Raw genomic sequence first — 19,225 nt, 5'->3', positions numbered from 1 at the left:
AATAGCAAAAATAATTTCAAAATCCGATAATTTACGAGATATTGACATTTCCATGATTTTCCATGAGCGTTATACACCATGTTCATAAAAGTAATTTGCAAAACCTTGGCGTGGTCTCGCGCGTAGGGTGCGAGATCTGAATGTTAGAGATCCCACGATTCCTTTTTTCTTTTTTCGTAATTTTTTTTTAAATAAGTGACAGTGTTACACTAATAAACATATTACAGGCCAAATATATTTTGATTTAATTATTGAAATTATATGTGTGTATTTTTAAAAGGTTTAAACTGCCAATTGTAGCAAAAATAATTCGACGTAGTACGTTGAATAGATAGAAAACCAGTATTTTTATATATAAATGAAATCTGTTTACCTTTAGAAAAAATTCAAAATGAAATCATGTTTTTGTAATAATATTATGTTTGATGTCGATTAGTATTTTCTGTGAAATATTTTTTTTATAACTATCATCCGAATGTATGAAAAGTCTAATAATGAATCAAATCGCAAAAGTGCGATGATTAATATAATTATAAGGATAATATCATTATAATTCACAAATCTAAAAGCCTTTATATGTGCAATATACAAATAATTTTTTATTAATTTATTGAAGTGATTCGGTGATTTAAAAACGAAAAGATAAAGGACATACACCACGAACGCCAGAAATCGTTAGCAATTGATTATACTAGCTTGATCAAAAAGTTTCTGGAATTCATTCAGAAAATTCAAAATACAAGTTTATTCATCAAAAGTGATATTGTCCCCTTCAAAGTACTTTCCAGCGACTGCAACGCACTTATGCCAGCGCTTGATCCAGCTCTCGAAACATTTCTGGAACTCTATTATTGGTATAGCCATCAGAGCCGTCTTCGATTTTTTCATTACCTCCTTTCGGTTGTTAAAACGCGTTCCCCGCAGTGGTTTTTTGACTCGATCGAACAGAAAAAAATCGCAGGGAGCCATATCGGGTGAATTCGATGGCTGTTGGATGGTATTCTTTTTGTTCTTGACCAAAAATTCACGGATAATGATAGCACTGTGCGACGGTGCGTTATCATGGTGCAAAATCCACGAGTTGTTTATCCACAAATCCTTTCTTTTTTGGCGAATTGCTTCACGCAAACGTCTCATAACGCCCAAATAATACTCCTTATTAACTGTCTGACCTTCTGACAAAAATTCGTGATGTACAATACCGTTGTAATCCATGAAAACTGTGAGCATCGCTTTCTTTTTCGACTGAAAACGACGTGGTTTTTTTGGTCTTGGCTCATTTGGAGTTCTCCATTCTGATGTCTGGATTGCGTGTCGTACTCATAAACCCACGTCTCGTCTCCAGTAATGATGCGTTTGATGAATGTTGGGTCGGATTCAGTCTTGGAAATCATGTCTTTGGCGATGTCAACGCGGTCCCTTTTTTGCATGAAATTCAGTTCCTTCGGGACCAACTTTGCAACAACACGGCGCAAACCCAAATCATTAACTACAATGTCCTGAACGGATCCATAAGCAATGTTTAAGTCCTCTGCCAGCTCTCTGATAGTTAATTTGCGGTTATTGGCCAACATTTCTCTCACTTTATTGATGTTTTCGTCGGTTTTCGATGTCGACGGCCTGCCACTGCGTTCGTTATCCTCAATGGATTCACGACCACTTCTGAAGCGTTCATGCCACTCGTAAACGGTTGTTTTCTTTAGAACATCACTGCCGAAACAGTTTCCCAACATTTCCAAGGTTTTCGCACCATTGAATCCATTTTTAACGCAAAATTTAATACAAACTCGTTGTTGCAAATTCAACTCCATTTTTAAAACTGTAAAAAATCGAAAACACGCGCAGAGGTAGATGTACTCAAGACGGCGTAATTTTTACAAATGTCAAGCTATGGCGACAAAATTTGATGGAAATGTCAATGATAGATGTGGCAACCTAGCTAAAAAAAAGAATTTAAATCAGCTGACTCAGAGCATCACCTGGTGGTCTCTTCCGGAAACTTTTTGATCAAGCTGGTATTTAATTATATAACATTACATTCTAATTTCACATAATTAAATATATAGTATAAACGTTTCGACCTTACATTAGGCCATCTTCAGTATATAATAATTATAAAATATTTACGCAAAACAACAATTTGTCTACGTGTATAGTCATATGACATGTCTACTTGTAACGTGAAACTGCTCGTTATTTAATAATTGGTTTATTCTTAATTAGCAAGTAATTGATGTTAGTCCGAATAGATTAAAATTATCATATCCAAAGGCAATCTTTTTATTATAAGAAATCAGGTAGTCCAAATGTTCTTATTTAGTTGTTACATTGAACGCAAAATTTTCAGATTCTAGAGATTATAATATTCTTTGGTTAATTGAATGTTTTTAAATCGTGTTTCGAGTTATAAAATATAAAAATTTTTTTAGTACCTGTGTTACAATCTGTGGTTCAAACTGTGTGGAACGATATCGAGAGTGGATGACTTGTAATAAAGTATTCGTTACAATGTTGTGCCAATTTCTTATCATGATACACAGCTATATATCTAACATGTAATAAAAGAGAAGGATTGTGTGTGGAGAATTATGCTAAGCACAGGAAAATATATCTCTGGTAATTTTTCCGTATCACTCTGCAAATTCAGATCCTTAATTTGTTTTTTGATAAATATCATTTCGACGTCATTCTTTTTGAAAACATGGTTTTATGTCTAACACCTGAACGTTATCTCAATTTATTTTGTGACCATAATCGATCTGATGCTGTGATAATATGATCAGAGTTTTGATTTTTTTATATTCGTTTTATGTTCTTTGATTCGCGTTTTTATGACTTTCCTTTTTGTTTGACCAACATAAGAGGAGTCGCAATCCAGACAGCCTATTCTGTATACCACATCACATTGTTCCATTTTTTCTAATTTATTTAATTAAGTAAAGATAATGCTGCGACTATATCTTCCAGTAAATTATCATGAAAATATTTTCCTTCCTACATAATTGTTATTTTCTTAATAATGGTGATTGAGCATCATATTAATAAGTAAATGCATTTTACTGAATGTAATGTACTTTTAAAATATTACTTTATTATTTTTATGATACATTCGGTTTCTTTCAAAGAGCTACTGATCACGCTTTTGTGCCACAGAATGTAATATAGAATTTTACTTTATCACGTCATATATCAGGTCATCTGTTTGTATTTTTTTTAGTGGAATAAACTTGGAGAATGACGTATCGATAATAGAACTTCAAAGATAATAGAGAGTTTTTACAATATCGTGGATCCAGATACGATGAACGCCTTTTCTTAATTAGTCGCTACAAAGAAGATAATGTGACCATGATAAAGATTATGTATCTTTTTTCCTAGGGTGAAAACGTGAAAAGTGAAAATTTTTTGTATGTATGTGTGTATATGTATATGCATACATATACCGTTTTGCGTGACGCTATACGCATAGAAAACAAGCGTTATACGAGTCAATCAGCTGTAACCAGTATGACCCGCGTTCACAGCATTGTTGCCGCATAACAGTACTGTCAATTTAGTGTAGTGTAGTAATATTCTACACACATCCATATTTGTGTGTGTATATATATATATATATATATATATATATATATATATATATATATACAAGTATATATATATATATATATTTATATTTATATTTTATATAGTGTTGTGTCCACAAAATAGAAAAAATATAGTAGCAGAAAATTGTCTGCTTTTGATAAGAGAAGATTATGAGTTCTTTCTAACAAGTGACTCACTCAGTACAACACAGTGATTATCTCGTGCTTGTATTGATGAACAAGACTGTAATGATGCACTTTGTCATATCGTATCATACTGTATCTTTTATTGGAAGGCACTCTATAAAGCCAAAATTGATTAAAAGGTTACTGTCATATGTGTTTCTTGTTGAAAAGCACCCTATAAAGCCAGAATGGGGAAGGTTAGTATCTTTATATCATTCCTGAAAATATCACTTTTATTTATCATATAAGAGATATGGTTAAATGTTATAACAATAAATCGTACTTTGGCTAGTTATAGATAAATGTCAGAGACGTTATCGTGAGCTGGCGAGTTAACAAAATGCCACAGCCATAAATCGTGCTTTGACTACTTATAGATAAATATCAGAGGTGTTAATCGTGAGCTGATTATTTTTAATTTACTGTCAGAGGCATTTCGATTATCAAATCTGGTGAAATACGATTGCTGAACCAATTTGTAGAATTTTGCGTCTGCATTGAAGAAATGTGAATGGATGCATTGTCATGACGGAATCAAAAACTAATTGCTTGACATGACCGAAATAAAGAAACTAATAAACACATCTGTCTGAAATTTTAACAGTAAGAATCCTGAGAAGGATTAAACTTTTCTAAAATTATAGCAATTTGATATTTGTGGGATCATTTCTATATTAGATCGAGAACTTTTCGTACTTATATCCTCGTATAACTCAACATATCAACAATAACTGTGTATTAGAGTCTACAATAAAAATAGCATGTTTCATTAAAAAAACATGAATATGACCTTGATCTGATCCTGCAGATTGAATGGCCTTGTCACCCAAGGTCGAACTGAATATCAGTAAATAGCTTCTTTGAAATCTTACAACTTTTGTCTGAAGCGTTTCTTCCAAAAACGTTATGTAAAGGCCTTAGCACAAGGATGGCCATAATTGAGTCATAGAACGTGAATCATAATCATAGGTCAACGCACTACATTTTCGCGTACTAAGTATGCCGATACAAGTACAATTCACATTCCTTCACGATTAGTTGTCATCTTTATGTTCAACTCATAAGAGGTCTTTTTAGACACTCTATATAATATATATGTTATACATATATATAACATACATTACATGGTCAATAGTTATATGCATAATTTTCATATGATGCTATATGTTTATGAAATGTATATAAGTATATCATATTCAAAATGTTTTAGTAAATGAGTAATGGCTAATGATTAATACTTCAGTACACAGTTAGTAATAAAAATCCATAGTTTACGTTATGTATATTAGATTTTCGGTATTGGCAGTATATATATGTAATAATATTTTTCCTTACGTCCAAGGCTTACCTCTCTTTTCTACGTTTAATAAAAAGAGATATGTCTTTTATGGTCAAATGACCAGATATTAGTGATATATGCTTTTATATTTTCAATATCAGAATATACATACAACATAAATCAACTAACATAAATCAAAATTAATGAGAGTCAAACGCAGATGATCAAATGTAACATCTTAAAAAAAATAATCAAATTATGTATCCTCTGATAAATGATATTTATAATTCTATCTATAATTTTCTTCTATCTATAATTTTAGTAGAGAGCGCGTGTCAAGAAGTTTTGATACAAAATAGTAATTGAATCATTAGAATAGTAATTGATCACAAAATTACATTTATACAAATCTATCTACTGAAATTTTATATTACTTCATCTTTGGCAATTTGTGAGTGACACAATCTTTTTGAATATGTGAGTTTTTCGTTGTATATCTATATTGTCTTATTAGTCTTGATTTATATTAATTATATGCATATTTTATAGATTTAAAATCCCCTATATAATAATTGTTTTTCTCAAAATTAGAATATTGCATGTGTGTGTGTGTGTGTGTGTGTGTGTGTCTGTGTGTGTGCACGTGTGTGTGTATTATAATTTGTATAGATATCTACACAAATTAGAGCTAGAAGTAATTTATGCTGAAGTATTCATACGGATATTCCCCATGTTTATTTATACAAAATATTGCAATTAAATTTTATGTGTACATACAGGGTCCATTATGAAAGTAATGCGCATGATTTTATTGTGACGCGAATATCCATCGCAGCGGGGTAAAATGGGTCGGGAAATGTGGTGGGGGTCTGCCCTTCCAAGACAGCCGGTCGCCAGTTTGCTCCGAGCAGTCTTAATGGAAAGACGTGCCTCCGCGTGAAGTGTGTTTTTCGACTTTGTAACACGGCGCGATGGAGCGTTCGCTTGAACAGCGATACGCCATCAAGTTTTGCGTGCGACTTGGAAAGAATGCAACCGAAACATTCCAGATGCTTCAAGAGGCCTTCAAGGACGACTGTATTTCAAGGTCACAGTCCGGGAGATGGCACAAGGCGTTCAAGGAGGGCCGGGAGGAGGTCGCCGACGAACCCCGTTCTGGACGCCCAACAACGGCCAGAACCGACGAAAACGTGAATCGTGTGTACGAAGTTTTGCGTTCCGACCGTCGATTGAGCATCCAGTACATCGCTGACACCCTAAACATGTCCACATTTGCGGTACATGGGATAGTGACGAAGAATCTGCAAATACGCAAGGTCTGCGCGAAGCTTGTGCCGAAAGTGTTGACGGAAGACCAGAAAGAACTTCGAATTTCGCGCTGTCAAGAATTTGATTCAAAATGAGCCGGACTTTCTTAACTCTGTCGTAACCGGAGACGAATCTTGAATGTTCGAGTACGACCCAGAATCGAAAAGGCAGAGCAGCGAGCACTCAAAATCATCCCCCCGCCCCAAGAAAGCGCGAATGAGCAAGTCTCGCATCAAAACAATGCTCATTGTCTTTTTTGACGTCCGAGGAATCGTCCATTTTGAGTTTGTACCGCAGGGAGAAACTGTCAACTCAGCCTTCTACCTGAAGGTGCTCAAGAGATTGAAACGCCGGGTCGCGCGCGTGAGGGCTAACATCAAAGACGCGATCAAGCTCCACCATGACAATGCCCCCAGCCACACGGCCTTCATCGTTGCTAACTACCTGGCCCGGAGCAATACCCCGGTGGTCCCCCAGTCCCCTTACAGTCCCGACTTGGCTCCGTGCGACTTTTTTTTGTTTCCCCGTCTGAAGAGAGAGCTGAAAGGAAAGTATTTGGAGTCCGTGGAAAACATCCAAAAGCATGTTACAACGTTCCTAAGAGACATTCCCGTCGAGGAGTTTCAGCGTGCCTTCCAGGCGTGGCAGACACGTCTCCGCAAGTGTATTGATTCAGGGGGAGAGTATTTTGAAGAATTTTGAGCATTTGTACCGCTACGATCAATAAATCTATTTTTCCCAGAAAATGCGCATTACTTTTATAATGGACCCTGTATGTACACATTATATTTTATATGTATACATTGAATATATATTGATATATGGTTACCAATATATTGATATATATTGGAACGCGGCCTACATTGCATGCATACAACTGTATTTCTAAGGCCCGATTTCGCAAATATAAGATTAACTTCAATCTCGAATTATTTTTTTCTTAATTCTAAAATTGGAAAAAATTTCCCAAAATAAAATAAATCTTACATTTGTGGGACCGAGCCTAATACATGTTTTTGTCCTCAGATGATTAAATAGGAAACGGAATAAAAATGTCGATAATTAATCGATCAAATTTCCCGCATGATCATATTAATTCAAAGTGTAAGCATCTTATACATTGGAAATGAAAACCTGTAATATCGACCTTGATTAAGCACAGATATCAACAGAAAACAGTGTAAAACGAAAAAAGGAAAAAAATAATAAGTGGATCGAAAAGAAAGAAGGTGAGAAAAGGTCGGGAAAGCAAAGCAAGTAAAGAAGGAAGAATCTGAAAGAATAAAAGAACTGAGAAGGTTAGGGAAAGCCACTAGATTAGGCGGAAGACAGAGCGAACTGGGAAAGGAGAAAGAGCGAAGAGTGTGCAGCAGCCGTTAGGTGGCAATGATAGGAAGACCGACAAATAATAAAAACAAATCTAAAGAAGAAAATATCCAAAGATACGTGAGAACAGGAAAAGAGGAGCTTATGATAAAGTTTGTGAGGGAGATGTAGGAAAATATTTGTAAACGGACGGAAAAGATGAACAAAAACATGATGGGACATATCGAGCAAATGATGAAGGAATGGAAAGAAGGAAAGCTGGAGATGAAGGAAAGAAGAAGAAAAAATCAGGAAAAATGCAACATTGAAAGGAGGAAAGAAGAATAGAAAAGCTAGAATGGGAGAGAGAAAAGAATAGATATATGATAGAGGAAGACAAAGAAATAACATAATTAGAAGTATAAATAAATGGGATGGAAACAAGATGGAACAGCAGGTCGTAGAATTCGTTAAAGAAAATTTGAAGGTAGATGTAAGAAGTAAGAAAGGTGTTTCAGGAACAAAAAGAATAAGTGCACCATAATAACTGAATTGGAGAGCTGGGAAGAAAAGAGAGGTTATGATGAGAAAGAAAGAGTTAAGTGCAGGAATTTATAGATATTTATAGATAATGACTCAACAAGAAGGGAGAGAGAAATGCAAAAGCAGTTGAAGGATAAAGTTAAAGAGGAGAAAGAGAAAGGAAACAAGGCTATGATAAGATTTTTGTGAAAGATAGGTGGCTACGCTGGAATGAGAAAGAGAAAAGAATAAGAGAAGACAGAGGAGGAAGAAGAGAATGAGAAAAAGAAGAGGATGGCTGGGAAGAGACGAAAAGAGGATTAAGAATCAGTTTCTGGGACATTGCGGTCTAGTAAATATGAGAAAACGTGAGAATATCTGGAATAGTTTGACATCGTGGAATTAGTGGAGACATGGATAGACGAAGACAGGTGGGAGAAGATTGAAAATAGATTGCCGAAAGACTACTAGTGGAACTATATACCGACAAAGAAGGAGCATAAAATAGGAAGGGCAAAAGACGGGAATCACTGCAGTGAGCAAGAAAATAAAGAACATGAAAGTTAGGGAAATAAATGAAGCAGCGATGAAATGTAAAATGGACTACAATGGAAATAAATGGAAAATAATAATAGCGTATAGTCAAGAGATAGAAAAAACAATGGAGATGTTGAATATATTCAAGAAAAAGAGGAAGAGTATTTGATAGTAAGAAGAGATTTAAACGTAAGGATAATAGATAGTGAAGGAGGACCGGTAACAAAGGAAGAAAATGAAAAAAGAAATAAGAGCAGGAAATCAATAGACAAAATAATAAACAAAGAAGGCCGTAGACTAATAGGAAAGATAGGAGGAGAGGATGGGCGATACTGAATGGAAGCTTCGGAGAAGAGGGGAAATGGACATATATAGAGGAGAAGATTTTCTGTCATAGATTACGTGATAGGAAATGATGAAGAAGAAATCAAAAGGGTAAAAAAAGACAATAGGACAGAGTCAGATCACATTCTATTAGAGGTAGAACTGATAGGGGCCGCAAATAATGGAGAAGAAAGATAGAAAGGAGATGGAAATGGAAATAGAGAAAAGTGACTGGACGAAAGAGACTATAAAAAGCTATCAAGAAAAATGCGAAGAATGGAAGAGTACACGGAAGGATACGGAGGGCATTTGGAGATAAAAGAAAAGATTAAAAATGCAATCAAGAAATATAAAAAAAAAATACTCCCATGGAAATTAGGAAAAAAAGATTGGTATAATAAAAAATGGAGAGATATGAAAGAAAGTTGTTCGAGAGCGAGTTAAAACGAGAACGACGGCGAGAAAACTTTGAGTGAGACGGCGTTTTAGCCGAGTTCAATTTACGCAAATTCTCGATCGCGAATTGAACGCGGCGGTTTTTTGGCGGCGGAGCGTCTCCCAGGCGATTGCACTTGTAGCGAAGCATTGACTCTGACCGAAAACAACGAAAAAGGGCATTGCTGCTCGATTTTGCCTTTTATCCTCTTTGAAGAACAAAGGCTTCCTTTTATAATCGCTTATGAGATTCTCGCAAAATTGAAAAATTTGAGGTGACTCCCTGTTTCGAGCAACGATTGGCGATTTTCGAGCGCAATGGCCAAGCGGTACGCTATTGCCATGCGCACCCGTTAAATTAGGAATCCTGATTGGGGTGTACGCATGTTACGCATTTCGCGTCACACGAACGCGCGACCGATCTGAGTTAGCTTGCCGTTTTACAGTTGAAATTTGTGTACGTACGACATGCGGCTTAGCTTATATTTTTCGATTTTATTGACGAGGTGGCCAAGTTTGTGTTTTGGAAACCTGTAAAGACGCTTGGAATTTTTTTAGAAGCTTCCGATCCGCATGTCGCACGTATACCGAATCTGCAAAAAACTGTCTGTCTCGGCTGTATCTCGAAAAAGTTAAAAAAAGAGGGAACTGAAGGAAGGAAGGATTAACAAGGAAAATTATGTGATAAAAAGGAGGAAATGATATGAAACACAGAAAAAGAAGCATGAGGAAACAGCAGAAGAAAAGATAAGCAATATAAGAAATGAGAAAGAGGCATGGAAATACATAAATAAGTACAGGAAGAAGAAATCGGAGGGGCCAAGTAAGAATATACAGATAGACAACTAGAGGGATCATTTTATGGAGATGCTAGGGGACACGCGGGAGAGAGCGATTCTGAGACTAGAAAGTGACGAAAGCGAAGAGGAAAACAACAAATAGAAAAGAAATAGAAGAAATTGCAAAAGAAGAGTTAATAGTGTTGAGAAAATTAAACAAAACAAAGACTCCGGGAGAAAACGAGATAGAGAATGAGGCATGGAGATTTATGTCGAATTGGAGAAGAATTCTGGAAAATGATTAACAGAGTATGGAAAGGGAAAGGAATACCTTCAGATTGGAACAAAGGCTTAATCTGCCCTACCTACAAAAGAGGAGAAAAAAGAGAAATTAAAAACTACAAAGGAATTACATTAATGAACACAGCATACAAAATTTATGCAACTATTCTAAACAGAAGCGGAGAAAAAGTTGAAGGAAGGACAATTCGGATTCAGAAAGGAAAGAGGAAAGATGTTTGCCTTTTTTGCGGATCTAAAAGCTGCATTCGATAATGTGGATAGAAAGCTGCTAAATGAAATGATAGTAAAGATGCAGATAAAGAACAATTTCAGGCACCGAGTTATGGAGACGTATAAGGAAACAAGAAATATAGTAAAAATAGGTAATAGGAAGTCGGAGGAGTTTCGAAAAAGGCCTCAAACAAGGATGTCCGCTAAGCCCGACACTGTTTAATATGTCAGACTTGGAGGAGGAGATGGCAAAAGGTCAGACAGGAAGAATAGTAATAGGAAAAGAGAAATGTTGGTCAATAATGTATGCGAATGAGTGATTCTACTGGCAAATAGAAAAACTGATATGAGAGAGATGCTGAAAAGATTTGGGAAGTTCATACAAAGAAAAGGATTGAAATTGAGCTCGGAGAAGTAAAAAATAATGATATTCGGGAAAGGTAGAAGTAGAACAAAAAAGAGAGAGTGAAAATGAAGAGAAGAGGAAATAGAAGAAGTTAAAGAGATCAAGTATCTGGGATACAGAAAAATGGAAGGACAGAGAAACATATAAAAGAAAGGATAAAGAAAGCAACAGTGGCAATGAAGAGAATGTGGAGCATTAGAGAAAGAATATTTAAAAATAACTTCGAAAGGAGAATGAAGATGTTCAATTCTTTGAATATTCAATTCTTTGATGGAAAGTATAATCCTGTATGGAGGCTTGGAGCTGAACAACGATAGACTAGATGGGATAAAAAGAAAATATGAAATGGATTCTAAAACTGGATAGGAGAACACCTAATTATATACTGATAGAAAAAATGAAAATAAATGAAATCAAAATTAAAGCAATCAGAAGAGCAGTAAAGTATGAAGAAAAAATAAGGAATTCAAAGAAAAAGCTGATACTAGAATATGTAAAGGAGTTGGAAAAGGAGTGTAGAGGAAAAGAAGAAGGTAAATGAGAAAAGAAGAGACGAGAAGTATTAGAAAGAGCAGGAATGAGTAAGGAACGAGTAAGAAGAATAAAAGGGGCAGGAGATCAAAGAATAGCAGAAGATCTCATAAGAATAGAAAGAAGAGAGAAAGAAGAAAGACAAGTAAACATAAATGAGTGAAGGTATAATAGCAACTATAAGAACATATAGTCAGAAGAGTTACCAAAATAAGTTTGGAAGGTTAAAAGAGGATGAAAGATAGAAGTTTAATGAGTTAGATTTAGATGTGGGAACAAGACAAAAGGAGATCAATACTGGAGAGAGAACAAAGAAAAGAGATGTAGAATTTGCCATGCTGCAGAAGAGCCATATACTCAAGGAATGCGAGGAAACAAGAGTGAGATGCAAATAGAAGAATTCATAGGGGTAGAAGGTAAAGGGCTAGAGATAATGAAGAGGATAGATAAGGCAAGCAGAAAAGAGGGAAAAAACAAACAAGAGTGAGGACTTAGCTTAGATTGTTACATCGAAGATATTATAAAGCAAAGTATATTAGAAAGCAAAGTATTGTATAAGTATAATTTTCAGGGCAGTTCAAAGCAAGAAAGGAGACTTTTCTTGCTTTCTTTTTAGACAGATATTGATGTCATATGAATATAGATATACCGAGGAGATTTGTTTCCACAACAGTTCCAAGCAATGTTTATATGCGATCATAAAGTACCAAAAGACACAAACAGTCATATGTAGGTATTCTATGTAGAAAAAGTTCGATATGTGCGATATATTTTGTTTTGTTTTTGAATAAATAGTTTATATATTTTATATGTATTTTAAATATTTTATATATGTATATATATAGAGCAAGTATAGACCTATGTATGATGAATGTATGAGGAATATATACAGAAGGTGGATGTATGTTAGATGTTCATTAAATTTAGACTGGAAGCCATCCTAAGCCGCAAAGATTAAAATTAATAAATAAAAATAATTAAAAAATACATAAATTATATATGAAATTATATTAAATTAAATATTATAAAATAAAATAAAATAAAATAAATATTATTAAATATTATTAAATATTATAATTTTATATAATTATATATAAAATATTTTTTCCGGAATCTATAAAGAAAGGAAAAAATTAACTTGATCACCAATTAGCTACGTTTCTGACTTATAAACGTGATATATAACTTCCATGGAAAATTAATTTTAAATAATTAATATTTTATTAATTATTACATTTTGACATGATTTATGCTATTGTGGAAAGGATTTACAATTTGTTAAAAACTGCATTTTATCTAAAATGTCCTCTTGCTCCTCGATACACACTCGAGCAGCCGAGAAACATTTTCGATTGCTTCACAATTCCGAGAAAGCTGTTGTGACAGTCTCAACACAAAGTTAATCTATGTTGAAGATTCCTACTTCACCATCACGTTTTTACTTACCATTTATACATAAGATAAATACACTTTTCTGATTCACTTATCATTTTGTTTCACTTATCTCGCAAATTTCCTGTAAAAATCAATACTTCCCTGGATTCCGTTAGCAACACACATTTTTATTTACATGATACATTATTCACTTCTTTCCTGAGTCTCGCACTGAATACATCGTGTATAAATTCCCTGAATAAAATCCTTATTCTAAAAGCTGTGAAGATCATTCATTGTGTATTAAGTCTTCACAAATTGGTGACTCCGATGTGATTTTATCATCGATATTTGACGGAGATCAATAACGTGACATAATATTTGTTTGGAGCGATTTCCTCGGACAGAGAGCTTAACTTTAGCGCTGACGAGATCTAGTATTCGCTGGAAGTCATCAAAAGAGATTCTTCACAATCCCTGTGGATAGGACTCCTGTTAAATCTTATGAAACTCCGACATCCCCTGATGATTATGAGGTACCGATCTTTTCTGAAGTTGAATTAGGAGGAGACAATTTATCGACAATTTATGCTGAAAAACTTCAATTCAGTGAGACAAGTTAATTCCAATGAATTTCGCCTTCTAAAACTTCCGACTTTCTGACACAAACATCCGAAACTCTGGTTTGTTCAATTAGAGAGCGAATTTCTTATATAGAATCCGTTCGGATGAAGTTAAGTTCAGCTCGATTCTTAGACACTTAGATGAACGGGCGCTTTTAACTGTTTCCGATATTGTTGAAAACACTCTTGAAAAAGATAAATATATCACCTTAAAGACTGCTCTCATTAATCGTTTTTACTGATTCCGAAGAGAAAGGACTTATAGCTTTTAACGGGGATTGAGCTTAATGTCAAAAAGTTCAGATTTATTACGCGAAATAATGGGCGGCGCAATTGCAGATAATATCTTACATTCTATTTGATTACAAAGATTAGAGTCCAAGTCACTCTTGCAGTCGTTGAGGATGTTCCGTTAAATAAATTAACTGAATTGGCTGATAAAATTTTAGAACGAGATAATAGCCAACTACCATTTAGCCAATCGGTTTCAGAAGTTGCTAAACTTGGCACTGCGACGCCTAATTTAACTGAACTAGAACAGAGAATTGCAACTCTTAAATTTAAACGTTCGCGTAGCAACATATTCTTGTAGCTTATCTCGAGAGCTTTTCAAAACACTATAATAATATTTCATTGAGTACTTTCCGAGTTATGAAGCTTGATAGTTACAATACCGTCGCCGTTATCAATCCTTCCCAATTGAATGACTCAACTTTCCTCTTTTTTTTTGTTTCTAGCTTTTTCTTTCAATTTTTTTACATTAATGGGCTTTTTCAAAGCTTTTTCAAAATGGTTGCCTACAGTTCAAATGAAATCATTGATATTATGCTTGATAAAGCTGATTGAATTATTATAGAGCAGAAAGATTGTATCGTAATAGATATCCGTTTAGACGACATCCAAATGCAATGCAGTGTGACATGACAATTTTTGTTCGTCACTATTGAAAATCGTTAGTGGTGGAATCGTACGTCCTTCCGGCTCGGAGGGCGAACGCGCACGCAACCGCGCGTACGAGCGCACCTGCGAACGTGCGCTAACCCCATAATTATCTGTTTCTGTTCAACAATTTTTCTCTTTTCGTTAAGACTTCTTTCTTAGATTGATCTCACAATTAAAGTTAAAATCGCCGCGGATCGCGCTCGGCAGTTGCTATGTTATTCTGTAATTATGCCATCTCACCTGCCAGCGAGGGAAGGAAGATTATAGAAGAAGGAAGAAAGAAAAAACCAACGTTGAAAGGCCGCCCACACGGGAACCCGAACACGTAGGTCGTACTGTTTTGCTTGTAATCCGGTCGCCCTAAAACTTTCTTATGTCGCGCATCCCTTGTATGATCGATGGCGAGCATTCCCTACCTAAGGGATTGTACGGACGTCCGTCGGGGGCATATATGTCTCCAACGTGAAATGTTGGGAAAAATGCTGCCAGGACATCCCCCGCCAGCCCGGGAAGTTCCGGGGCCGCAGGCGGAAAAGAAGCCCTTAGAAGATCATATTGCACTCTTAAGAGCAAGGATTCATGACCGCGAGGACCTGTGCGGAATGCACGAACAGCGTGATAAGCAGTAACCAATCGGCGTGGCGGCTCTCTGAGGGGAAGGAGGGAGGGGGGAGGCGAATGGCCTGCGTTACTCTGCAAAGAGCTCCCAGAATTCACTCTTACTGTGGCTGAGACGAACTGTAAAGGACGTTCGAACTCGCCGCTGAGGAATTTAGAGGATAGCTGTCGCGTGAAGAATTACCGAGGAGGATAACAGAAGGATCAGGACGCAGAAAGTGAAACGAGCGTCGCCATCGCTGCTATAAAGCCGGGTTCATATCTTCAGGTAGATCGCATGGTAGAGTCGTGCAATAGCGAGATACGTACCATTCTCCCAAGCATTGTGATTAAATGAATTATGCATTGTCAAATTGAATGATTCGCGCTTGCCTCTCTTATCATAGTCGAGTCTTTTAGGATTTTATGTTGTCGTGTATCGTCGTGCAGTATCGAACAATTATTGTGTCGCGCTTTCGAGTTAACGTTCGGCTTCGCGTCGACGTTACTCTCCCGAGTAACGGATATTAAACTTCGGTACGAGTTCTGGCATGCTGTCAAGAGATCGTGTGAATAATCGATTTATCAGTCACCGTCTGAGATGACCGCAGAAAGAAGTAAAAATTCGTATAGTAAAGTATGGTTTTCGCCCGGCATTAAAAGTAAGTGTTTTTTGCGAACGTGGATTGTATCGAGTTCAGCAGAGGAAGCGAAGCTCCGGAGATTGTATGTAAACGATTCGTCAAATGTAATTGTCCTTTATTTCTTTACTATATCGTGTGTGATTTCTGATTCTTATAGCCTATCTATATCTCGACCTTGGTGGCTTAAGAAGCTCGTACGGAATACAAGAGATCCGGGTTCAAGTCCCGGCCGAAGTAATATTTTTCGCAATATATTTATTTAAGGTTTTTAACACATTAACATTCTTATAATTTGATATCGGATCAAAAATTGAGAATTTGTTTGTCAATTTAATTTAATTTGTGTTATTATTGCAGTAGTTTAATTGCGTTTGATAATGTTTCAGCGTGCAGTTTGAATAACTAGAAAAGTATAGTATATATGCATGTATATATAGGATATAGGTAATTCACGAATTATTTAGGCATTGAGAAGATATAGCTTTGATCTTTATAGGCTCGAATATGCTTATACTTAGTATTTAATTTCATGTCGGTTTTAACAAAATCTTATTATTTAGAATTTACAGCTTTAATTTCATGGAATAAGTTTTATATTTGATGTTTATCAACACAGTGCTTTGTAAATGAGATCTTCCCATCTGACTCCATATTTTTACCACATTTAATTATATATCCTTTAAATTCTCTCTCTTTCTTTACAAACTTCCTTTCTGCAGAATTTGTACTTGCCCATTCACAAATTTGACTAAATATAGTTAACAACATTATAATTAAAAACAAGCTATTTTTCTATAAGTATACAATGTAAATGACAAGTACTTCGTCACCATACTTGTTAGTTATATATATTGGCTCCCATATTAGATCCCAATATCAAATGCTGCTTTTAGTTAATGATACGTAGAATCACTATCAATCCCCGTATTATACAATACTTTGTAGAATTTAATTAAAGGCAGTTGAAACGTTTTGATTTTTACCGCGTATTTCTTTATAAGTTCTTGCTAGATTACAGTAATTAATTTTTTTTATCGATATATTGTATCCGATCAATATTAAAGATCTGCTATCTTAAAATTTTAATTCTAATTGAAAATTTCACTTTGTTACTAGTTCATACAGTTTTCTTCTGAATAAATCATATTAATTTTAAATATAAATTTATCTTTCTAAGTTTATTATTTATAGTCAAGGACTCATTTCGCACCTTGCGAATCTCGCACTTTAATAAGAAGCAAGCCTCACTCTTTCTCATCTCATTATTCCCCGTAAATGCGCTTTAAATACGGAGTACTTTGCTTATAATGGTTGCGTTCAGTAAACTCAACTATTGCGGAGTAGATCCTTGTGCATTCGCTGCTATTAGTATATTCTTTTAGATCATCTAATAACAGCAAGCGCTCACGGGTCTGTTCCGCAACAATTAAGTCTGCTAATGCGATCAATTTTCCTTATATCTTCTAGGATAAGCTTTTAATGAGCTGTCGTTCGCTATCCAATCTTCGCATGGAACACTTCTCCACGTAGCAACTCTGTGACATATCCAATCAACAATACTATTACCCGATTCCACAACTCCTTAAAAGAAATCTCACAAAGAATAAAAAAAAACAATAAGATTTGCATGGCTAATTAAACGATATCGAAACGTTTCTAATTTTTCAATCTCTGTGCAATTTCCGAATAAAATCCGATTATCCGGTTTGCCGAATAAGTATTCGATTATCCGACAAATCATTATCCGTTGCATCCTTAATAATATAATTTATTAATATTTGTATTATAACATGTATTATAATATGTACTTATCATCATTGCATATTCACAAAAGTAGGAAGATTATATATTTTTATGATGTTAATTTTATTTAATCACTAATTTTATTATAAAAAAATGTGAACATAAACATGTTAACTTATAAGCAGCAAAATTGTTTTATGTCTTATTGTTTGAATCAATTAACTCTTATATTTATGAAAATTCACTAAGGAAGAGATGATTCTTAATTATTGATTAGGCATTGTAGAATAATTGTTGCAGATGCTTTATCATGAAGTGGAAATGTTTTGTAAACAAGCAAATGAAAAGGCCAATATTATATTGCAATATTATGTTGACAATTACAAGCATATTTACAGTTTTTATACTTTATGGTGCTATATAACTTCTATTGGTGTTATTTGCGGACCATTATTCCTTCCACAAGAGTTTCCGACTAATGCGAAATATCCATTTTCTACGCAGCCACCAATAAAATATATTATTTATTTACATCAATCATTAGTCGGCTTACAAGCTGCTGCTGGAATGTGTGCTGATTGCAATATTGCAATTCTTTTATTTTATTCTGCAGCAAGATTAGAATTGTTAGTCCAGAAAATTCGCAATGTCAAAAACGAGAATGAATTAGATTCATGCATCAAACTTCATGATGAAATATTAAGGTAAGCAGTTTATTCATCGATTTTTTCTTTTATCGATTTAGGTATAATCTTTATATAAAAAAGTGTTTTAAGGGAAATATTTTTCAAGAAAGTTTAGATATAGCAGTGTTTGAATAGATATGAATATTGCACTATGTAACTATTTAGAAGATAATTATTGCGAAAAGATTACACTTCATTGATTACTTTCAATTCATACATATACAGAAATTTTCGCGTGTTATCCATGTCTAAATCTATTCTTAGAATGTCAAAGTTTCGTGAACATTGTAGTTAGCTCCATCAGAGTGGAGCAATCTGATATTGAGCTGTTTTTCCGAATGATTCTCTTTATATACATTCTCTTAATCATGTTGGTGTTTCTTTATCAATCGTAAGTTGATCAAATTCAAATTCCTTATTTTTCTTAACAATCAACATCCCAATATCCGCTTTACTATGGAAATAGAGAAAAATGAACGACTCCCCTTGTTGAATACTAAAAGGCTGATGGTATTTTGGGCCATCAAGTTAGAAAATCAGCACACACAAATAGATATCTGCATTCTAAGTCATATCACCATCCAGCACAAAAATAATCAGCAATCAACTCATTTGTGCATAAGGCATTCATCATCCCTGACAATGAACACCAACAGACTAAACTCAATCATGGAAAATGAGCTTTACGGCAAAACAGTCAAGACAAAAGAGACGTAACTGAAATAATCAGTAAACATACAAGTAAGATTGTTCCTGACACAATCAGACAAAAGAATTCTATCAATTTTCCCATATATTAAAAGAACAACAGATCGGATCGGATCAAATAAACACAACATTCTGACCATCTTTAAATTGCACAAAAATATAGAGCAAATCTTAAAAAATTCTAAAGATCAAAGACCTC

The 19,225-nt window shown here is 34.8% G+C and overlaps 2 protein-coding genes and 1 pseudogene across 3 annotated transcripts in view; 2 read left to right on the top strand and 1 right to left on the bottom strand.

Annotated features, from left to right (window-relative positions):
- LOC147909020 (odorant receptor 4-like) overlaps positions 1–19,225 on the top strand; it is a 162,845-nt gene that overhangs the window by 57,146 nt on the left and 86,474 nt on the right. For both annotated transcript variants that reach the window (XM_087408326.1, XM_087408327.1), the window contains exon 2: positions 17,933–18,336. In XM_087408326.1, the coding sequence (XP_087264452.1) occupies positions 17,933–18,336 (404 nt within the window). The remainder of the gene's footprint in view (positions 1–17,932; positions 18,337–19,225) is intronic.
- On the bottom strand, positions 119–1,962 carry LOC147909023 (protein GVQW3-like). Its single transcript, XM_087408328.1, has one exon. It carries the CDS (start codon positions 1,809–1,811, stop codon positions 1,134–1,136), a length of 678 nt encoding a protein of 225 aa, XP_087264454.1. The 5' UTR covers positions 1,812–1,962; the 3' UTR covers positions 119–1,133.
- On the top strand, positions 7,252–12,561 carry LOC147909022 (uncharacterized; annotated as a pseudogene).

The sequence above is a fragment of the Acromyrmex echinatior genome, chromosome 7 (genome assembly GCF_024713525.1).
Source record: "Acromyrmex echinatior isolate Ae372 chromosome 7, ASM2471352v2, whole genome shotgun sequence".
NCBI classification, from domain to species: domain Eukaryota; kingdom Metazoa; phylum Arthropoda; class Insecta; order Hymenoptera; family Formicidae; genus Acromyrmex; species Acromyrmex echinatior.
The sequence above is the reverse complement of the archived record's forward strand: the minus strand, read 5'-3'. Positions and strand labels throughout refer to the sequence as shown.